This window comes from Aythya ferina (assembly GCF_964211825.1).
Source record: "Aythya ferina genome assembly, chromosome: 32".
Lineage (NCBI taxonomy): Eukaryota > Metazoa > Chordata > Aves > Anseriformes > Anatidae > Aythya > Aythya ferina.
In genome coordinates, this window is record NC_140329.1 from 1,374,450 (window position 1) to 1,397,079 (window position 22,630).

General features: G+C 49.3%; 2 protein-coding genes across 2 annotated transcripts in view; one reads left to right on the plus strand and one right to left on the minus strand.

Moving 5' to 3' along the window:
- Window positions 1–22,630, plus strand: part of LOC311425637 (olfactory receptor 14A16-like) — a gene marked incomplete at both ends in the record, with an annotated part of 210,404 nt that overhangs the window by 24,049 nt on the left and 163,725 nt on the right. The window lies entirely within an intron of this gene.
- LOC311425610 (olfactory receptor 14A16-like) lies at window positions 20,427–21,359 on the minus strand (the record flags this gene model as incomplete). The annotated part of the gene is made up of 1 exon (XM_084501552.1): window positions 20,427–21,359. The coding sequence occupies one exon, from the start codon at window positions 21,357–21,359 to the stop codon at window positions 20,427–20,429; it is 933 nt and encodes a 310-aa protein (XP_084357678.1).

Below are 22,630 nucleotides of genomic sequence, written 5' to 3' on the forward strand. Positions count from 1 at the left end.
CAGCATGCTTGGTCTACTCATACCACCACCAGCTCAAGACCCTATGGGGAATATGGGGAGGTGGCCAGGAAGAGCTGGAGATGTGAGAGGAGGGATGGGGAGAGATCAGATGGGAGCTGACCTTGGCTGGACGTTGCCTCAAATACTGGTGTTCACCTAATGCAAGACAAGGTCTGGATTGTGGGTACCCGAACTCATGCTCATCATGTAGAGCCAGAAGGTCATTCCCCAATGCACCACTGTGCCTGGGAAGTGGCTGAAGAAGGACTGGTGCCCTAAACTCCTCATCTCTTAATGCCATTGCCTCCTGAAGGGGAGGCTTGAACCCTCTGTCAGATCTTGCATTGATGGAAGCACGACCCAGCAGCCATGTGAGCTTGCTGCTGTCCTTCAGTACTTGAGTGCAGCACATGTCCTCGAGACAGTCTCCCCCAACCTGCGTGCTGTCCCTTACCCAAATGTCACCCCGCACAAGGTTCCTCAGCTTGGGTCCATCTGGAAGATTGGAAGGAAGCTGAGACCAGTAGAAAAAGCCCCACAGGAAAAAGAAGCATGCTGAGGATGTCCTGATGCTCTGGTCACCAGCTTATTGTCAATAGGGCTCTCAAGAATGGTCCAAAGCTCCAGCCCACATTCTTAATGTATCAGCAACCTGGAGAAATTGGCCTTGAATTCCCAAAACATGTGCACACACAAACACAGTCTCATACAGACGCACAGATGCACAGAAGGCACAGACACAGCCAAGCATGTACAAACCAACTCCAACAGGGAACAGCACCTTCCCAGCCACCACACCACTGCCAGCACACTCAAAGCCTTGGGCAACACACCTGGCCCCATCCCATTCCCACCTCAGCCTGTTCCGCTGTGAAGGTCACCAGTGTTCTGTGCTTCCCCTGCAGCACTTACCCATGGGCACAGACACACCCATGGACCCCTGAGTGTGGGCCTGGGCTTTGGGAACACCCTGATGCCCTGCCCAGGCTATAGGCTGTTCCCCATTTGGCAGCTCCGACCCTGGCTGTCTCAAGAGCTTTCTCTCCTCATCCATCAAGCCCCACCTGAACTTAGCCAGCAAACCCATCATTGCTGGGTTGGTTTCCTGATAATTCAGGTGATGAAAAATTGTAGAATCACAGCCACTTGCCTGCCTCTCTCCCAGTTATCCATGTGTACACGTGTAACTCTGTCTATACATTTACCTTTACTTGCACATATAGCTGTAGTTACAGCTGTAGCTATACAAATATATATATCACTATACAGACAGAAAATGTGAATATTCCCACCAAGAAAGGCAGATAGTACAGGTATGATTGTCACAAATTTACCCATCCAAAGATGGAACATTTCAGGGAACCTTTTTAACTCTGTTTTTCTCTGCTCTAACAGGCAGGAGAGGTCAACAAACCACAGATTTTCTCTGTGCCAGGAGTGAGGGGTGGCATGAACAGTCCTGGGCAGGGAGGGTTTTGTGGCATCACAGCTCCATGCAGGACAGAAAATTGTCATTTTTTTGCTGTAGGCCTGAGTACTACCTACTTGTTTTTAAAACATTTCACCACCAGCAGCACATTACAGTCAGCTGAAATAACTGAACAGATCTAATACAATGTGAAAGGTTTCCCATGACATCAAAATTATCATATTTCAGAATGCGTATTACAGCAGGAGACAAATACTGATCTTCCCCTGTACTTGCATTGCCAGAATTTCTCTTATGCACTGCACTTCATCTCCTCAGTCTTTGAGGTATTTCTACCTGGTATTACGAAAAAGACCATGCTGGAAGTCACCTTTCCAGCAGAGTGTGTGAAAATGTGCATTTTCCACTCTTCCGCGGAGTTCCCCTCCACTTGCTCTTGCTCTTTGCTCATTTAAATGCTTCTCATATACCCAGTTGCTCCTAGGGATTTTGGGGAGGTTGAGCTTGCCTGTATTTCAGTAGTCCCTCTCATCATCCCTGCAGTCAAATCTGTATTTCTTTTTTACCACTTCCTATCTCTCTATGTCAAAAGTTTCTTGTACAGTCATCCCTTGTGGATGGTGCACCTCGTTGGAGGCAACTTGGAATTGGCTCACCATTGTGGGCTCTGGTTTCTGTTTATTTCTTTTCATTTTGTTGGTGTTTGTTTCTTTTTCATATATATTTTATAAATACTGAAAACAAATATTTCACCTATATAGACCTCCTTTGGACGCACATTGGAACCAAGACAACTAGAGAATGATGCTAGCACTTCTTTGCAAAACTCAAAACTAATGGAAACTAATCTTAAATAAAGAAAATGCTTTCTGTAAAGTGGTCATTGAAAACTTCCTATTTAACTGCATTCTTGAAACCTCACTAATTAAATGCATAAGTCTGGAAGACCAGATGAAAATGGCTGAATGGTAATGAGCCCCATGGTGCACTTCGTGCTGAGTCCATGAACCTCAGGTAGTGAGAGGAGAATGATGTAACTGCAGGAGAAGTTCAAGTCAGGAGACTTTGAAGTGTCTAGGAGCATTAATGGGCCCCAGTGAGGGTCATTACTGACAAAGCCTCCCCATGGACTTGTTAGAGCACACAATTGGAGGCCATGATTGCAGATAGACAAAGGCACTGGGCAGGAGACTCTGATGCTGAGTAAAGGCCTTGGTTTGTTTGGTAAAGCAGAAAGGCCAAGCCTTGGCCCTCAGCCCCTGGGCAGGGAGGTCCTGTCCCTCACCCATGGCTCAGGGCTCTTCCTGGGGCAGTGGGGTGTGGGGTGTGTGATGTTGTGTGAAGGACAATGCTATGACACCTGCTGGACTCTCCACTGGGTTTCAAGGAGGCAACAAGGCCCCAGTGTCATGAGCACAGCATGTGTCCTCATGAGCCGCAGTAGCAGAGACAACTGCCATAGCCAGGGGGACAAAGACCTTGGTTGTGCTGGGGCCTTGCAGCCTTGCCAGTGTAGTCAGTCTTCTCCACCACAGGCTGTCCTGCACTGTCCAATTCTTGCCCTATTCTCCCTGCAGACTCTAGGCACACACTTCACTTCTCCGCCTTGCTCTCACCCTGGCATTTTCTTACTTTCACTGATATCTGCCCACCCTCCCTGGCTGTCCTTTGAAACACAGTGGCATGGGTTGACCACAAACTCTTTCTGGGTGATGTCAGGCAGCACAGCACTACCCTTTCAGTGACATTTCCTCCTCCCCATGCCCACTCTTCACCTTCCAAGAAGCACTTTGTCCCACTTTTGGCTCTCTCCTGCTATTTCCCACCACCAGAGAATCCTCACCAGGATCTTCAAAGCCACATCCCTGCTGCTGGCCTTCCAGCTTCTCAGGTAGATGTAACCAAGTTGTGTGCCCATTGCTGTCCCACCATGTCCTCAGGCAGAAGGGATGTGAAAACCCACACCCAAGGTCTCTTCCTGAATGGGGCCTGTCAGGCTCTCAGACAGAGGGTATCTCACAATCAGTGTGCCAAGCAGGTGCCTTCTGCTGCCTTATCAGGGATGCAGGCAGGTGTGAGCTGAAAAGCACAGATGTCAGCCAGGAGGCAAGGGCTGACACATCAGCTGCTTCAGGAAGCAGTCACCTCATAGGCCCTGTCCCTAGCCATGTTACTGCTGCTGGCCTGTGTGCTCCAGAGACTAAGCTGACCAGAGGCTTCCTACTGGTTGTTAAGTTCCTACCCTTAGTTCATGAATTGAATTTTCTACCACTGCTTCAAATATAGAATCGTTCTTTGCAGGATCTACTGTGGTCATAGGAACACAAGATGTATCTCTGCCTCTCCCTCTCTCTCTTTTCTTCTTCCTCTGCCTGTTATGTCTTGAGAGAGCTCTCTGAAAGAAAAGTCACTGAATCACAGAATCACAGAATTTCTAGGTTGGAAGAGACTTCAAGATCATCGAGTCCAACCTCTGACCTAACGCTAACAGTCCCCACTAAACCATATCCCTAAGCTCTACATCTTTTACGTCTTTTAAAGATTTCCAGGGATGGTGACTCCACCACATCCCTGGGCAGCCTGTTCCAATGTCTAACAACCCTTTCGGTAAAGAAGTTCTTCCTAACATCCAACCTAAAACTCCCCTGGCGCAACTTTAGCCCATTCCCCCTCATTCTGTCGAACTGGTATTGATCCTGAATATCTCCTAAGGGACTCCAAACACGCGTTTTGAAGACAGAAGGTCCTGTGTCATATCCTAGCCCCAAATAGTGGTTCCAGCTATGCCAGGGTATACTTGAGGCAGCAGCAATATCTGTGTGGGCAGCTGAATCAAGCCCTGAAGGCCAGTCACTAGTGGCGTCCCCCAGGGCTCGGTGCTGGGGCCGGTCCTCTTTAATATCTTCATCGATGATCTGGACGAGGGCATCGAGTGCACCCTCAGTAAGTTCGCAGATGACACCAAGTTAGGTGCGTGTGTCGATCTGCTTGAGGGTAGGAAAGCTCTGCAGGAGGATCTGGATAGGCTGCACCGATGGGCTGAGGTCAACTGCATGAAGTTTAACAAGGCCAAGTGCCGGGTCCTGCACCTGGGGCACAATAACCCCAAGCAGAGCTACAGGCTGGGAGAGGAATGGTTGGAAAGCTGCCAGGCAGAGAAGGACCTGGGAGTGATGGTGGACAGTCGGCTGAATATGAGCCAGCAGTGTGCTCAGGTTTCCAAGAAGGCCAACGGCATCCTGGCTTGTATTAGGAACAGCGTGACCAGCAGGGCTAGGGAGGTGATCGTCCCCCTGTACTCAGCTCTGGTGAGGCCGCACCTCGAGTACTGTGTTCAGTTTTGGGCCCCTCGCTACAAGAAGGACATCGAGGTGCTTGAGCGGGTGCAGAGAAGGGCGACGAAGCTGGTGAGGGGCCTGGAGAACAAGTCCTACGAGGAGCGGCTGAGGGAGCTGGGCTTGTTCAGCCTGGAGAAGAGGAGGCTCAGGGGTGACCTTATTGCTCTTTACAGATACCTTAAAGGAGGCTGTAGAGAGGTGGGGGTTGGCCTGTTCTCCCACGTGCCTGGTGACAGGACGAGGGGGAATGGGCTTAAGTTGAGCCAGGGGAGTTTTAGGTTAGATGTTAGGAAGAACTTCTTTACAGAAAGGGTTGTGAGGCATTGGAACAGGCTGCCCAGGGAAGTGGTGGAGTCACCATCCCTGGAAGTCTTCAAAAGACGCTTAGATGTACAGCTTAGGGATATGGTTTAGTGGAGGGCTGTTAGCGTTAGGTTGGAGGTTGGACTCGATGACCTTGAGGTCTCTTCCAACCTAGAAAATTCTGTGATTCTGTGACATGGTTAGGCCAAATTGAAATGTATGTGGAAAAGTCCTTAATGGAATAAATTTGTAAGATGACTTCAATTTCAGATTTTTTTTTAATACTCATCTACAAGTTATTATTTTTTAAGAGTTGATATACATGGAGCAGTGAGATATGACACTTCCCCTCCCCCCCTTTATGTAAAGAAAAAAAAAAATTGCTACACTTTACAAAAATATGTTTCTTCCTAACACTTTACAGGAAGTGTCGGCTAGCAAACGTGACGCCCATCTACAAGAAGGGCCGGAGGGCAGTCCCGGGAAACTACAGGCCTGTCAGTTTGACCTCAGTACCAGGGAAGCTCATGGAGCAGATCCTCTTGAGAGCCATCACGCAGCACTTGAAGGGGAAGCAGGCGATCAGGCCCAGTCAGCATGGCTTTATGAAAGGCAGGTCATGCCTGACGAACCTGATCTCCTTCTATGACAAAGTGACGCGCTGGGTGGATGAGGGAAAGGCTGTGCATGTGGTCTACCTTGACTTCAGTAAGGCTTTTGACACCGTCTCCCACAGCATTCTCCTCAAGAAACTGGCTGCTCTTGGCTTGGACTGGCGCACGCTTCGTTGGGTTAGAAACTGGCTGGATAGCCGGGCCCAAAGAGTCATGGTAAATGGAGTCAAGTCCAGTTGGAGGCCAGTCACCAGTGGTGTTCCCCAGGGCTCGGTGCTGGGGCCGGTCCTCTTTAATATCTTCATCAATGATCTGGACGAGGGCATTGAGTGCACCCTCAGTAAGTTTGCAGGCGACACCAAGCTATGCATGTGTCGATCTGCTTGAGGGTAGGAAAGCTCTGCAGGAGGATCTGGATAGGCTGCACCGATGGGCTGAGGTCAACTGCATGAAGTTCAACAAGGCCAAGTGCCGGGTCCTGCACCTGGGGCGCAATAACCCCAAGCAGAGCTACAGGCTGGGAGATGAGTGGTTGGAAAGCTGCCAGGCAGAGAAGGACCTGGGAGTGATGGTGGATAGTCAGCTGAATATGAGCCAGCAGTGTGCTCAGGTGGCCAAGAAGGCCAACGGCATCCTGGCTTGTATCAGGAACAGTGTGACCAGCAGGGCTAGGGAGGTGATCGTCCCCCTGTACTCGGCTCTGGTGAGACCGCACCTCGAGTACTGTGTTCAGTTTTGGGCCCCTCGCTACAAGAAGGCCATCGAGGTGCTTGAGTGGGTGCAGAGAAGGGCGACAAAGCTGGTGAGGGGCCTGGAGAACAAGTCTTACGAGGAGCGGCTGAGGGAGCTTGGCTTGTTCAGCCTGGAGAAAAGGAGGCTCAGGGGTGACCTTATTGCTCTTTACAGATACCTCAAAGGAGGCTGTAGCGAGGTGGGGGTTGGTCTATTCTCCAACGTGCCTGGTGACAGGACGAGGGGGAATGGGCTAAAGTTGCGCCAGGGGAGTTTTAGGTTGGATGTTAGGAAGAACTTCTTTACCGAAAGGGTTGTTAGACATTGGAACAGGCTGCCCAGGGAAGTGGTGGAGTCACCATCCCTGGAAGTCTTTAAAAGACGTAAAAGATGTAGAGCTTAGGGATATGGTTTAGTGGGGACTGTTAGCGTTAGGTCAGAGGTTGGACTCGATGATCTTGAGGTCTCTTCCAACCTAGAAATTCTGTGATTCTGTGAAGATTATATTACCAGGATATGCACATGTTGGCACATTGCACATCTCAGGTCTAAGCAGAGCAGAGAGCAGTGAAGGTTAGAGAGGTTGGATACGTCCTCCTTTTATCTCTTTGCTGTCAAGCAATGGCCACACCTGTGCTAGGACTTCCCTCTCATCCTTCCTGTTTATGAGCCAGCCAAGTCTTTATGGCACAAGTGGCAGACTCCAAACAATACCCAAAAGCCCAGAGCACAGACTTATCAGTGAATCATAGAATCATTTAGGTTGGAAATGACCTCTAAGATTATCCTGTCTAACCTTTAACTTAGCACTGCCCAGTACACCATTAAAACATGTCATGAAGCCCTACATCTTCATGTTTTTTTATAGGCCTCCAAGGATGATAAGTCAACTATTTCCTTTGGCAGCCTGTTCCAATACTTCGCAACTCTTTCAGAGAAGAAATTGTTCCTAATATCCAACCTAAACCTCCTCTGGCACAACTTAAAGACATTTCCTCTTATAACTTGGTGCTTGGAGAAGAGACTGATCCCCACTTCACTATAGCCCCTTTACAGTGATTGCAGAGTGTGGTAAAGTCTCCCCTGAACCTCCTTTCCGAGGACCAGAGCAGAGCTGAGGAAGGCAAATGTGACCCCTGCCTTCAGAGAAGACCCAGGAAAATAGAGGCTAGACAACCTTTCCTTGGATCCTGGGAAGGTGATGGAGCAGCTAATCCTGGAAAACATTTCCAAATACATGGAAGATCAGGAGTCAGCATGGATTCACCAAGGCTTTGTAGTGACTTAACAACTTGATAGCCTTCTCCAATGAAAAGACCGTGTTGGTAAATGAGGGGAGAGCAGGCAATATTTTCTGTCTTGTCTTCAGAAAGGCTTTTCACTTGTCTCCCATAAGATTCTGACAGAGATGCTGATGAAGCCTGGGCAGAATGAGGAGCCAGTGAGGCAGAATAGAACATGCCCAGACAGCTGGGCTCACAGCCTTGTGGTTCACAGTCTATTTGGAGGTCTGTCACTGTATGGATCAATACTCTCTCCAAACCTGTCCTTTCAGACCTCAATTATTCTATAATTTTGTGATCCTTTTTGGGAAATCAGAATTGCTGGGCATCTCCCTGAAGTGCCAGTGCACTGATGTGTACAGGATGTAGAAGAGAAGAAGGAACCAGAGGTCTGTGTGTGGTTACAGAGATCTCATTTTGGATAGCAGAGATGGTGTGGCAGCCAGCAACAGGAGTGCAGCCAGGGCTGGACAAGCTTGTAAGGCATGGAGGGGGAGCAGACATTACTGTGTGAGAACAGCAGCAATGCAAGGAGCTCTGCCCTGGTGTTGGTGATGAGAGCTCAGGGGTGTGGATTTAGCAGGCAGACCAATACACATGACCTTGTAGTTGGTGTCACCTAGAGACGTCCTCTAATAAAAAAAAAAAAAAAGCAGCAGAAGGCATGGCCTTCCTCAGACAACTGGAAAATGCCTCATGCTTACAGGCAAAGGTCCTCACGAGGGAAACTGAAAGACACCAATTCTGCTAGAATACCCATACAACAGAGCACAAGCCATTTAATGGTGTCCTGGTTTCAGTTAGGAAAGAGTTAATTTTCCTCCTAGTAGCTGGTAGGGTGCTATGTTTTGGCTTAGGATGAGAAGAGTGCTGATAACACCCCGATGTTTTAATTGTCGCAGAGCAGTGCTTACACCAAGCCAAGGACTTCTCAGCTTCTTGCTCTGTCCTGCCAGCGGGAAGGCTGTGGGTGCAGCAAGAGCTGGGAGGGGACAGACCCAGAGCAGCTGACCCAAACTGGCCAAAGGGGTATTCCATACCATCTGACATCATGCTAAACAATATGTGGGGTGTCTAGCCGGGGTGGGGAGGCCGGGACTGCTCGGGGTTAGGCTGGACATTGGTCAGCAGGTGGTGAGCAATTGCATTGCGCATCACTTGTTTGGTACACATTATTATTATTATTAGTATAATCATCATTATTGTTATTATTATTATTGTTATTATTACTATTGTAATTATTATTTTCCTGTCTTAATAAACTGTCTTTATCTCAACTCACAGGCTTCACTTTCCCGTTTCTCTCTCCCATCCCAGAGCGGGAAGGGGGAGGGTGAGCGAACGGCTGTGTGGTGTTTAGCTGCTGGCCAGGTTAAACCACTACAAATGTGTTTCTGGAGGGCATCAGTGCTGAATTTATGAGCATGTAGAGATAATGTTAGGACAGCCAAAGCCCTCCAGGAATTGAATCTGGCTAAGGACATGAAGAACAACAAGAAAGACATCTACAAGGAGATCAGCAGTGAAAGGAAGCCTGGAGAAAATGCAGGCACACTGCTAAATAAAGGTAGAGCCCTGGAAGCAGAGGACGTCGAGACGGATGAGGCACACAGTGCCCCCTTTGCCGCACTTCTTCCAACCCTTCCTTCCAGAATGTCAAGTCCTTGAGATCAGAACGAAAAAAAGACTGCAGCAAGGAAGCCTGACTTTGAGTTGTGGAGGACCTTGTTAGGGAACCCTTGGGCAAATTGGATTCCAAAGAATGTGACTGGGTGGAGTCAGTGAGAATTTATGAAGTGGAAACCTTGTTTAACCCACCTGCAGACTTCCACTAAAAGATGTCCTCAGATCATGGAATTTTGTGGTTTAAGGGCACAGTAGAAGTTGTGGAAGCAGTAGAAGCAGTAGAAGTTGTCTAAACTTGTGTAAGGCTTCTGACACTCTACCCTAACAGCCTCCTAGAGAAGATGATGAGGTATGGACTAGACAAATGGAAAATGAGGTGGACTGGACCTTTGCTCAATGTCTGGTTTCAGAGGGTTGTGACCAGATAGAAACAATTCAGCTGGAGGTCACTCATGACTGCAGCCTACAAGGATGCAATACTTGGCCAACCCTGTTTAGTGCCTTCATTAACCATCTGTACAATGGGACAGTGTGCACCCTCAGGAAATTTGCAAATGATATGGATCTGAGAGCAGCGGCTGACACACAAGATGGTTGTGCTGTTCTTTAGAGGAACCATGGCAGGCTGGAGAACCTGGCAGAGAGGAACCACGTGAAATTCAGTGAAATGTTCCAGCAGGAAGGATACCCAGCACCAAGACATTGCTTGGGGCCAACCAGCTAGAAATCAGCTTGGTAGTGAAGGACCTGGGTTTTCTGGTGGTCAACAACATAAACAGGAGCCAGTCATGTGTTATTACATCAAAGAAGGCCTCCAGTACCCTCGGCTTCATTATTATGAGCCTTGACAGCACATTGAGGGAATTGGTCCTACCTCTCTACTCAGCCCTGCTGAGGCCACACCCAGGGTGCAGTGTGCAGATCTGGTCTGCCCTGTGCAAGAAAGACCTGGATGTAGTGCAATGTTTCCAGTAAATGCCAAAAAGATGCTTGAGGGACTGAAGCATCGTCAGATGAGGAGAGGCTGGGAGAGCTGGGAGTGTTCAGCCTGGAGAATGTCTGGGGGGTTCTTGTCCATGTTATGTGAAGACCTGATGAAAGGATATCAGATAAGGCAGCCCGAGTCTTTTTCGTGTTGCTCAGTGACAGGACATGAGGCAATGGGTACCAAATGAAACATCGGTAATTTCACCTGAACAGGAAAGCCTGAAAGTGGGCTGTGGTGCCCATGGGATGATCCCGCATGGCAGTGCTGGTCTGGGTGGGAAGCAAAGCGAGCCAGGTGGGGGTCCCACCTGTTAATCCCTCTCCCCAAGGCCTATGGATATGGCAGGAGACTGAAGAGATGATGGTGCATTGCCAGTGACTCTAGATGTGACCGCTGGTGGTACTTCACTAACAATGACACGAGTCACTGCCAGTTTCCCTTCCCCGTGCCTGCTGTGCTCCTACCCTCTCCTCTAGGGCTACATAGTCCTTGTTTACCTGGGAATACTACAGGTTAGAACTCACTTTATCCACACAGATGCATGGATTCAGTGCTTTCTTTTTTGCCACTACCTTGTCTGATCTCTCACTTTGCTGGAATCTGGTCACCACAGGCTCACACTGTCCGTGGAGGTTTTCCTGGGCTCTCCTGGCAGATACAGGTTCTTCTCCTCATCTGCATGTCATATGTATGACAGTCCTCAGTATGTTATACTGTGACCATTAAACATGACCATGAAATATTTGCTTATGAATGCAAAGAGAAACAGTCCCTTCTGGGGAGCAATTCCTTGCTCTCACTTTCGAATAAGAGGCAAACCTTCAGGCAGTGAACTGGGGAAATCTAGTTTTTTACAGAAATGCAATGGGAGAGTACACACTGATAGGCTTCAAGTGAGAAAATACAGGTTCATTCCTTGGTAGCAGTGGAAGGAATACAGATACTGGTGTAGAAGCAGAAGAAGCATAAAGAAAATAATAATAATAATTGATAATTAAATTGATAATTGTTAATTAATAATCTATTAATTAATAGAAATATATTAATAATGAGGGAAAAAAATAAAAACAACTCAAGGACCAAATGGCAAATACTGGGGAGAGAAGGAGGAACTTTATGACTATTGAAAACAATCCAGGATGACACTTTCCTAATAGCATAATTGGGAACATGTACAGATATGAAAAATATATGAAATAACTTTTATAACAGCTCCCTTGAGCTCCTTGTTCCTCAAACTGTAGATGAGGGAGTTCAGTGCAGGGGGCATCACTGAGTACAGAACTGCCACTACTACATTCAAGGATGGGGAGGAGATGGAGGGGGGCTTCAGGTAGGAAAACATGGCTGTGCTGAGAAAAAGAGAGACCACGGCCAAGTGAAGGAGGCACGTGGAAAAGGTTTTGTGCCATCCCTGCACAGAGGGGATCCTCAGCACGACCCTGAAGATCTGCACATAAGACAGTACAATAAAAACAAAACACCCAAACCCAAAAAAGACACTAACAATGACAAGCACAATTTCTCTGAGGTAGGATTCTGTGCAGGAGAGCTTGAGGATCAAGGGGATTTCACAGAAGAACTGGTCCACAGCATTGCTTCGGCCCAGTGGCAGTGAAAATGTATTGGCAGTGACCAGCAGAGCATAGAGAACCCCACTGCCCCAGGCAGCTGCTGCCATCTGGGCACAAGTTCTGCTGCCCAGGAGGCTTCCGTAGTGCAGGGGCTTGCAGATGGCAACGTAGCGGTCATAGGACATAATGGTGAGAATTGAAAACTCTGCTGACATCAGAAAGGGGAAAAGGAAGACTTGGGCAGCACATCCTGCATAGGAATCATGAAGGTAATCATGAAGGGAATTTGCCATTGCTTTGGGGACAGTGGTGGAGATGCAGCCCAGGTCAAGGAGGGCGAGGTTGAGGAGGAAGAAGTACATGGGGGTGTGGAGGCGATGGTTGCAGGCTACAGCGGTGAGGATGAGGCTGTTGCCCAGGAGGGCAGCCAGGTAGATGCCCAGGAAGAGCGCGAAGTGCAAGAGCCGCAACTCCCTCGTGTCTGCAAATGCCAGAAGGAGGAACGCGGTGATGGAACTGCTGTTGGACATCTCATGCCTCTGAGCCTGGGGAGCTTTCAAGATGGAAAAAACAATGACAAGTTAGTACTGGCTTCCCAGTCTGAAATCTACTTCATTTCTTCTTGACCCTCTCCCTACCACACTCCCTCACTTTTCATTCAGCTCCTTGAGTGATATTTAATGAGGTTCAATATGATACTTAAGGATCAGGGACCTCTGCCTATTGGCTCAGGAGGAAGCAGTCTTGTCCCTCTGCATTGGGTATATCAGAACATGGCAGAGGCTCCAAGTTATATTTTCAGAATTTGTCAGATGAAATCAATGCAGAAGGGCATATGGGCTGGTGCCCTAACAGGCCTAAAGAATGTGGAGGGATGAAAGGAATTCTAGGATTTTTTGTTTTTTTCCTACACATCCTGCCTAAGAATGTCCTCTGATGTCAGAAGTCCTGAGGATTTCTGCTGCAGTCACAGCGAAAGGCTATGAGAGCTGAGAGCCAAAAGGATTCACTCTGGCTGAAAGCAGGGTGAGGGGAGATGTCTGGGCTTATGCCCAATGGCCCTGATCTTCCAGCTTTTGTTAATGGAGGGCAATCACATTTATGGTACCCTGAAAAGAGGGCAGACACTGCTGAGAGCAGAGGCGCTCACTGCCAATCCCTCAATGCGCAGCCTTTCTCAAGGTACCTAAGCAAGGTCTCAGCACCACACCTCTTGCCAAGGACACCTATCACTCATTTCACCAGTCCAGCAGCACGTCCTTGCATGCAGTATCTCTCTGCTTCTTCCTGGTGCATTCACATAACACAGGGATACTACAGAAAAGATTTCTATCCTGCAGGGCAGTGCACAGCTTGGAAGGATATCCCAGGAAGACAGACAAGTGTCCTAATGATGGTGTCTCATTAAGGGAAAGTCAGCTCATTCCCCAGCCTCACAGAATGCATTGCCCACAGCCCCAGGCTGTTGCTCTCAGCCCCCCTGTACCACAGAGGAAAATGGGCACATGGCTGGAGAGATGCACCTCTGCTCTGCTGGAACTGTGGCTGCATCTCCATTTTCCATTCCTTTTGAACAATATGTCTCGCTTTAAGTTGTCAAGCAACTCAGTCTTCAGGCCTTATGTATCCTCTTCTTCCCAGATCAAAGAAAAGTGTATCCATCTCCTTTTCAAGGCCAATAGGCCTGGTCAAAAGGCACGTTCAGGTCAACAGGGGGCGTAACAGCAAAAGCCTTCAATGGCTGTAGCAGCAGAGGGGCCCATGGTGATGGCGTAGCAGTCAGATCAGTAAAGGAGCCCGCAGCTCCCTCATTCTCTGGCAAGCCACACGTTTGTGATTGTGGTCCCACAGGGCTGTTTAAGGCCTCAGAGATTGCTTGCCAGGTGCCGAGCAATCCCACTGCAACCTTGCCATTTTTAGTTGCAGACTCCCACACCTTGACGTCAGTTTGGTCCCATATTTCAAGCTCATAAACTGTCCAATTGTTAATAAGGAGAATACGCTGTAAGGTTACCAGGACAGTCTTTTTTCCTAAGGACGTATGATTCCCCGTAATGTGCAACTGCTTACCAGCGAGAGGCAGTTGTGTGCACAGGTCCGCTTCTCTCAGCTTGAGCTTCTCTCCAGCTCCACTGCACCTTTTTCCAGCGACTTTCTGTACGAGCTTCTCTGAGCAGTTTGCTGAGTCTGGCCGAACCTATCTTCATGAGGCAATCAACATGCTTGTTCCCGTCCTGGTCTCCATTCTGCCAGCCTGTTCCTCTTCACTTCTTTTTCCTGCTTCTTTATTGATGATGTAACTTCATCGTGCTGCCTTTTTTATCTTGAGGGCAGGCTCCCCTCTTATACCCTTCTCTCCACAGCAGTTCTTTTCAACACAACTTTTCATTGGTCAAACAACTTTGAATGTAGCAACAACAGCAAACACCCAGAAACATCCATGCCTTAATGGCTGGAGAACAAGAAACCAGCTGGAGAACAAGAAACCGGAGACTGCATGGAGTCTCCCGAATCACCCTTCTTTGTTCCCTCTAAACTCTTTTATATTCCTGATGGCCTCGTCCTTAAGAGTCTAATGTTATCTCAACCACGGGGCTTTCCAACCCCCATGGCCACATTCCCAAATCTCCCCCTTCTTTATTAATATCAACCATTTTCTAGACACGAATTACCACTTCATATATAACAATCCCTCCTCTTCTTTTTAATATCATTAATTCGTGTCTTGTTTTCAAATTTGGCAAAGGCCAATTGAACCACAAGAGAATGCTTTCACAATATTATCTGCAAGATTTATAAACAAGTTTTTAGCAATGATTTGAATCCCATATATAGAATATTTCACCCAACTCATTGTTCCACAAGGTGTACAATAATCATCACTAGCAGCACCACACACATCAAATTTGATGGATCAAAGTACATAACCAATCCTCTGGGTATATTTCCCACCTATCATTTAAATCTCTACAATTAGTATCCAACAGGGTTAGCTCTGCCCTGATATACTTCCTTTGCTATGCCATCGCCATCGGCCCCTCTGCTGCTACAGCCATCGAAGGCTTGTGCTGTTACGCCCCCTGTTGACCTGAACGTGCCTTTTGACCCAGGCCTATTGGTCTTGAAAAGGAGCTGGATATGCTTTTTCTTCGATCTGGGAAGAACGGGATACATAAGGCCTGAAGACCGAGTTGCTTGACAACTTAAAGCGAGACATACTGTTCAAAAGGAATGGAAAATGGAGACTTGTTTGTAATCAAGAAAAGGGAATGGAAAATGGAGACGAGTCGTGGAACTTGGAGGATTGTTTGTTATCTTTTCTGATTGTACGTATGTATAGGCATACTTTGGTTTAGTATGTAAAGCAATGTTCTGTATATTTAGAATGTCTGATGTTCGTGTGTGCATGTTGGTGGAGTGTAGACTCCCCGCACACCCAGTGCTGTTTTATACCTTTTAGAAATATTTGTTTTATAAATATTACAAAATTCAAATTGAGTTGAGACCTCATTTACAACAGGGGCACTCTGCAGGGCTGTGCTGGGCAGGCTGGGAGGCAGAGACAGCTCATGGGGCTCTTCCACTGACTGCCTCCCACACCAGCACTTCTGTGGCTGTTGAGGGCGCTCAGAGGTAGCCTGCCTTCTTTCCAGTGCCACAGCAAGAGACCTGGAGTATCTTGGGGACTTCACAGAAGAACTGGTCCACAACATTGCTTTGGCAGAGGGACAGTGAAAATGTATTGGCAGTGTGCAGCAGAGCATAGAGAAAGCCACTGCCCCAGGCAGCTGCTGCCATCTGGGCACAAGCTCTGCTGCCCAGGAGGCTTCCGTAGTGCAGAGGCTTGCAGATGGCAACATAGCGGTCGTAGGCCATGACAGTGAGAATAAAATACTCACTAGCACCTGCTCTGCCCTGCAGACACCTCCTGGCAGGAGGGTCTGCCCAGGGGCAGCTCGCTGGGGCCATGTCCTAGAGAGCAGGTCACACAGACCCTGCTGACACTGCATGGCTGGTGGTGGAGCTTTTTATTGGCTGAGGGGCAGGAAAGTGTCTACTTCTGTTCCCAGTGAGCCAAAAAAAAAAAAAAAAAAAAAAAAAGCAGAAACTCAGGAGAGCTGAGCATGAAGCAGCTAACCCCTGCCCTGACTTTCCTCTTGCAAAGTCCCTTGGATACAACCTCGTTGTGCTGTGTTGCTGTGAGCATGCTGCTCACACCAGCAGTAGCATTCTGCCCTACTGTGGGGGCTCCTTCCACCTGCAGCTTCTCCCCACAGCGCGCTGGGCAGCTCCCTGGGCAGGCTGAGTGCTGAGCCTGGCAGGCAGCAGAGGCCCTGCCCCGCCACACAGCCCCTGGGGCACAGCAGGGACCCTGCTCTGCACCACAGCCCTGGACACCGCTGCCTGCACCCCCGGCTTCTCCTACCTCCAGGATCTGTGGCTGCATTGCCCTCCAGCCAGAGACTTACCGGGTGCAGGGCTGGGAAGTCTTCTCCCCAAGCAAGCTCTGGGCATCCTGCCACTTCTGCATGCCTTTAAGCACTGTGTCTCTGCAGGCAGTGCCCCCAGCCCTGCTGCGCTGTGCACAGGAGCTGCTCCTGGGCAGAGCTGTCTCTCTGCAGTGCTGCCCGCTTGCCAGGAGCTCCCCTTGGGCCCAGGAGCCCGGCCCAGCTCAGCAGCAGAGGCCCAGCCCAAGGCCTTCCTTGCTCTGCCCCCCACCAGGCTCCCTGCACATGGCCCTGGGGCTGCAGAGGAACCTGCTGGGAAACAGCCTGAAGGGATCCCTGGGCTTCCCTCCCTCCCCTGGGCAGACACACTTCTTGACAGCAGTAGTTTTTTCCTGTTGGAAATTAGCATTCAGAATAAGAATCACCTCTCCTTATCCATCATATTGAAGGACACCAATTTATGGACAGGGACGGAATCTCCTCTGTCCCTGCAGAGGGAAGCCATTCAGATGAATCAATTGAAGCATCTCATCCTGCATTTCTAGTCCTGGGGTAGTTGGGTGCTCAGATCCCCCCTGGCATTCCACATTCCCACAAGGGCTGGATTCCTCTGGCTTCCATTGAGGTGTCCTCAACGTAGGCACCTGAATGTGAGATATCTCACTAATGCTGATAACTTAGCCATTACAGCTAATTAGTGGAAATAGAGGACAGGACAGAGCTGCTCAGATCCTCCTGTGCACATCTGCCATCCACAGCAGCAGGTGTTTGTTCTGAAGGAAAGCCTCTTCATGCCCAGGCTCTTGGGCACAAGACCTGGGACAAGTCTGAGTTTGGCCTTTGTGCCACAGCTGAGGTGCTGCAGCCCAGATGTGCCCCAATGCCCTCAGCCTGGGGCACAGGCAGGAGGAGCTGGATCCGCGCCTGTTGTCACAGGGCTGGGACATTGATGGCAGAGCTGCTGAGGTGTGGGGGGACAGGTCCCTCAGCTTGGGGTGCTGTGCTGGATGGGTGCAGATTGTCCAGAAGAGACGAGCGGGGATGATCAACAGGGAGGACATTTGCCATTCGCTGGTGTACCACCTCTGCCTCCTGCATGGCAGACCGGGGGATGATGCTGAGGCCTTTTCAAATCTCAGAGCCCTGTGTGATATCTGGGAAGGAAGGCCGTGGCATGCACTGCAATTCCCTCCATATTAGTCCTACTACTTCTCCAGGTGAGCGACTTGCAGTGAGGAGGAATTCGGGCACACTGAGGGGCTGCTGCATCCCAGGTGCCTTCACTCCCATCTTTTGAAAAAAGCCCAGCGCCAGGACAAGCCTCAAACCCCACCTTCCTGGAAAGACTCCCAACAACAGAGGCGTGTTGGTGCAAGAACACAGCAGTTACTTCTCCAGCTCTCCACTTCCTTTATTCCGTGGGCTTGCTCACCATTTGGAGATGTTCCTGGTGGATTTGTCAGGATCCTGTGGAAAAGAACTGGGCAGAAGGGAAGTGGCTGTTTCTCAGGACAAGAAGGGAAATCTCTCATCACTCTCCTGAGCTGTGCCGTCTCCTTGCTGCTGACCTCACAGGTCTTCAAATGACACAAGCTGATGTCATAGGGGGATGCCCTGCATCACCAGGATATCATCACTGGAGCAGCAGCAGTGCCGGCACTTCCCTGCAAGGCCTGGTCCATGATGGGCACTGCTTGGGTGTTCCCCAGAGCTGTCCTTCTGTGGCCAGGAGTTGGGTCAGCAGGCAGCAAGCTTGCACTGGGCGACCCTCGCTGATGGGCGGAGGAGCAGGGGCACCTTGCAGAGGAGCTGTGGTTGAGGAGCCAGGGCAGGCATCCCTTGTCCTGAGCTGAGGGCCAGCAGCAAGCGAGATGGAGGGCTGCTGGAGGGTGGCCATCGCCTCTGATGTGGTTTCCCTGTTCCCAGTGCTCCTGCATCTCTCCTCCAAAGGTAAGGGTGTCAGGAGCCCCTTCACAAGGGGTGGCCCAGGGGCTGTCAGCTGTCCAAAGCTGCAAGTCCTGGGCTGGGGGGTGATAGTGGTGCTGGACAGAGCTGGTGGCTGCTGCAAGAGCCCTGATGAGAGTCCTGCCGGGCTCAGAGGACAATGTGGCAGCCAGGACTCCTGGTTCCTGATGCTAGGGCTGTCCTGCAGCTCCCACAGGCCTCTCAGGACTGTTCCAGAAATACCTGAGTTGGAAATCAAGACTTCCTCTTCTACTGCTCTCCTTCAGGGGAACCTCTCTCCTTTCCCTGCTGTGCAGCCAGCCTGGCAGAGCATGCCCTGGATACTGAGTTGCCATCTCTGGGAGGGCAAGTCCCTGGTGCTGAACCTTTCCCATATCTGTACTGCAGTGGTTTTACCCGACTATGCAGGTGAACTCCATGGCAAGTGCTCTTAAACTTCTCCACCTACAAGGAAAAGGGGGAGAAAACATGATGAAAAGAGCTCAAGGGTTTAAGTAGAACAGGAGGTTACCCACCAAATAGCACCATGGGCACCAATTATCATTACAGGCAAGACAGAATAGGCAGATTAATATAATTTATTGCCTATCACCAGTGGACTACAGCCTTGAGGAACTACAAGCAAACTAAAAACACCATTCCCCCTATTCACACTCTTATATCTCCTTCCCCTGTGTGGTGCAGGGCAATGGGGATTGCAGTCAGTCCATGACACTTTTTTCCACTGCTCCTTGACAGTCAACCTCTGCCTCTGCATCCCTCCCATGGGATGCCCTCCTTCCTGAATGGATCCAGCATGGGGCCCAAAGGATTAAAATAATGACAGATATGACCGGATTGTGTTAAAACAAACAAACAAACAAACAAACAACAACGACAATAAAATTGTTACAAGCATCATATCACCTTCATAGTTGCTGACCACAATGTGTATTTTATTTATTTGTTTAACCTCAGTGTAGTAGTTGTGTTTGGCCTCAAAACTGTGTTGGATAGCACATTACATACTGTGTGTGTTCCCTGTTGTGCTGTTTATCCTTTGTGGGGGCTGGTTTATAGTTATTAGTTTACTGCCTAACACTGCCTTATGTTATGATAAAAGAACTGGTCGTGAGACTAATCTGGTAGTTGTACTCAGCATTGCTGTCACCTTCATGCTCGAGGAACCTTCTCTCAGAAACTATTCATAATTAACAGTCTCTATCTTTTCTCCTCGGGGAGCCAATGAATTGGAGGGATGAGGGGGGAAACTTCCCCGCTTCTTCCCTTTCCCTTTCTCTTTACCTGCCCCTTTCTCCTCCAGGCTAGTTACAACAGCTCTTTGATACTTTAAATATCCTTTGGATGTTCAAACCAGTCTGTTCCTATTGGTATGTCTCCTGAATGTGTTTCAGGTTTTGTTTAAGGTTAGGGAAAACTATTTCAGAATGCCACACAAAGATGTGCTCTGAGGCAGCATAGCTGTGAGTGACAGGGAGTGTGAGAGGATATGGGCAGGCACCTAGAACTATGCGCACCTTCAATGCTTTGTTATTTCACCCTTGAACAACTGCAGAAACCTAAAAAATTGGCAGAATGCTTGCAAAAGGAGTGTCATCACCCTGGCAATTCCAAAGAGACAGAAATCACTGCAATGTGCTGGGGCTTGTCCCTATGCTTACTGAGTTGCAATCTACACAACTCCAATCCCTGCAAATGGAGCAGAGAACCAGACTGTGCCTGTATCAGTCGTAGGTATACATGAGAAGGAACAAGAGAGATAAAGTCAGCTTGTTTCGCAAGGAAACAAGGCAACTTCCTGTGTGGAGCCAGGAGTTGGACTCAATGATCCTTGTGCGTAAGGGTGATCCTTGTGAGTATGGGTGAACTTCAGAATTTTCTCTCTTGTGATGAATATACATCCTGGAAATTACATTTCTTCATAATAGCTATTGCACTTTGTGTGTGATGTTTTATGGAAAGAACTGAACCATTCGAAGTTGTGAGTAGTTACTCTATTACTTAAATACTAAAAAAATTAATGGGTATTCAGGCAGAGCTTTGCATTCTGAACATAAACAACTGAGACATGCAAGACACCAGAGCCCTTTGGAGGATTCAGATGGAGGATTCAGATGGGCCCGTTATTAATGGTGAAGAAACATATATCCAAAGAGTTTCCTCAATGCATCCTTGAGCTCCTTGTTTCTCATGCTGTAGATGAGGGGGTTCACTGCTGGAGGAACCACCGAGTACAGAACTGCTACAACCAGGTTCAGGGATGGGGAGGAGATGGAGGGGGGCTTCAGGTAGGCAAACATGCCAGTACTGATAAATAGGGAGACCACTGCAAGGTGAGGGAGGCACATGGAAAAGACTTTGTGCTGGCTCTGCTCAGAGGGGATCTTCAGCACGGCCCTGAAAATCTGCAGATAGGACAGCACAATGAAAAGAAAACAGCCAAATGCTAAACAGACACTAACTACAATGAGCCCAACCTCCCTGAGGAATGACTCTGAGCAGGACAGCTTGAGGATTTGAGGAAGCTCACAGAAGAACTGATCAAGCTCATTACCTTGGCAGAGGGGCAGGGAAAATGTATTAACTGTGTGCAGGACAGCATCAAGAAAGCCACTGCCCCAGGCAGCTGCTGCCATCTTGGCACAAGCTCTGCTGCCCAGGAGGCTCCCGTAGTGCAGGGGCTTGCAGATGGCAACATAGCGGTCGTAGGCCATGACAGTAAGAACAGAATATTCAGCTGCTATAAAGAAGAGAAAGAAAAAGACCTGTGCAGCACATCCTTCATAGGAGATGGCCCTGGTGTCCCAGAGGGCATTGGCCGTAGCTTTGGGCACAGTGGTGGAAATGGATCCCAGGTTGATAAGGGCGAGGTTGAGGAGGAAGAAGTACATGGGGGTGCGGAGGCGGTGGTCGCAGGCTACGGCGGTGAGGATGAGGCCATTGCCCAGGAGGGCAGCCAGGTAGATGCCCAGGAAGAGCGCGAAGTGCAAGAGCTGCAGCTCCCGAGTGTCTGCAAATGCCAGCAGGAGGAACTCACTCACAGAGCTGATGTTCGGCATTTTCTGAATTTCAGTGTCATCTGTGAAGAGGGGAAAGTAGAACAAAGTTAGACGAGACTTCTCTCAGGATAACCTACTGCAAGTCTTAAAAGCACCCCCAAACAGAGCTTCTTTCTTTGCAGGACAGCCTTTCTGCAGGTCTCTTGATTAAGCTGCAGCAGGTGCTGTCTGAGAGTGGCACTGGGAGCAGGGGCTGCTGTGGGCTCCAGAGAAGTCTTTCCCGCTGTGCCGCAGGAGGGAAGCAGGAACATGGGGGAAACTCAGGTGCCGTCCACTTGTCACATCCATGCGCTTTGCAGTGTTGTTTAGCTGCCGGCCGGCAGCTAAACACCACGCAGCCGTTCGCTCCCCCTCCCCCCTCCCTCTCTGGGACGCGGGAGAGAAATGGAAAGTGAAGCCCGTGAGTTGAGATAAAGACAGTTTAATAAGACAGGAAAATAATAATAACAAAATAATAATAACAATAATAATAATAATGATACAATGGTGATAATAGGAAAGTAATAATAATATGTACAAACAAGTGATGCACAATGCAATTGCTCACCACCCGCTGACCAATGCCCAGCCTAACCCTGAGCAGTCTGGCCCCCTCCCTCCGGCTAGCCACCCCTATATATTGTTTAGCATGACGTCAGATGGTATGGAATACCCCTTTGGCTAGTTTGGGTCACCTGTCCTGGGTCTGTCCCCTCCCAGCTGTCCCCTCTCTGCACCCCCAGCCTGCCTGTTGGCAGGACAGAGCAAAAGGCTGAGATGTCCTTGGTTTGGTATAAGCACTGCTCTGCGACAATTAAAACATCGGGGTGTTATCAGCACTCTTCTCATCCTAAGCCAAAACACAGCATTCCACCAGCTACTAGGAAGAAAATTAATTCTGTTCTAACTGAAACCAGGACACCATCCCACAGGGCTGTGCTCAGCGCTGCCCTGCAGCACCCTGCCACCAGCAGGGCCCTGCCAAGGGTCACCTCCATGGCTGCAGGAGCTACGGGGCATCTGAGAAAGAGCCCGACATGGCCAGCCAGGGCAGGGTGTTCTGGTATGACTGGGGGCACCTGGCTTAGGGCACTCCAAGGGTCTTCTGCCAGACTTCCTCACCTCAATCCGGCAGGACTCTCAAAGCCTACTGCATTGCCCACTGCCCTCCCAGAAACATGACCCAGAAGGCGACCCTGTCAGGAGCTGCAGTTGCATGGCCCTGCAGCTAGAGACTTACCTTGTCAAGGGCTGTGCAGATTTCTCCTCCCGTCAGCTCTCAGCATCCTCCC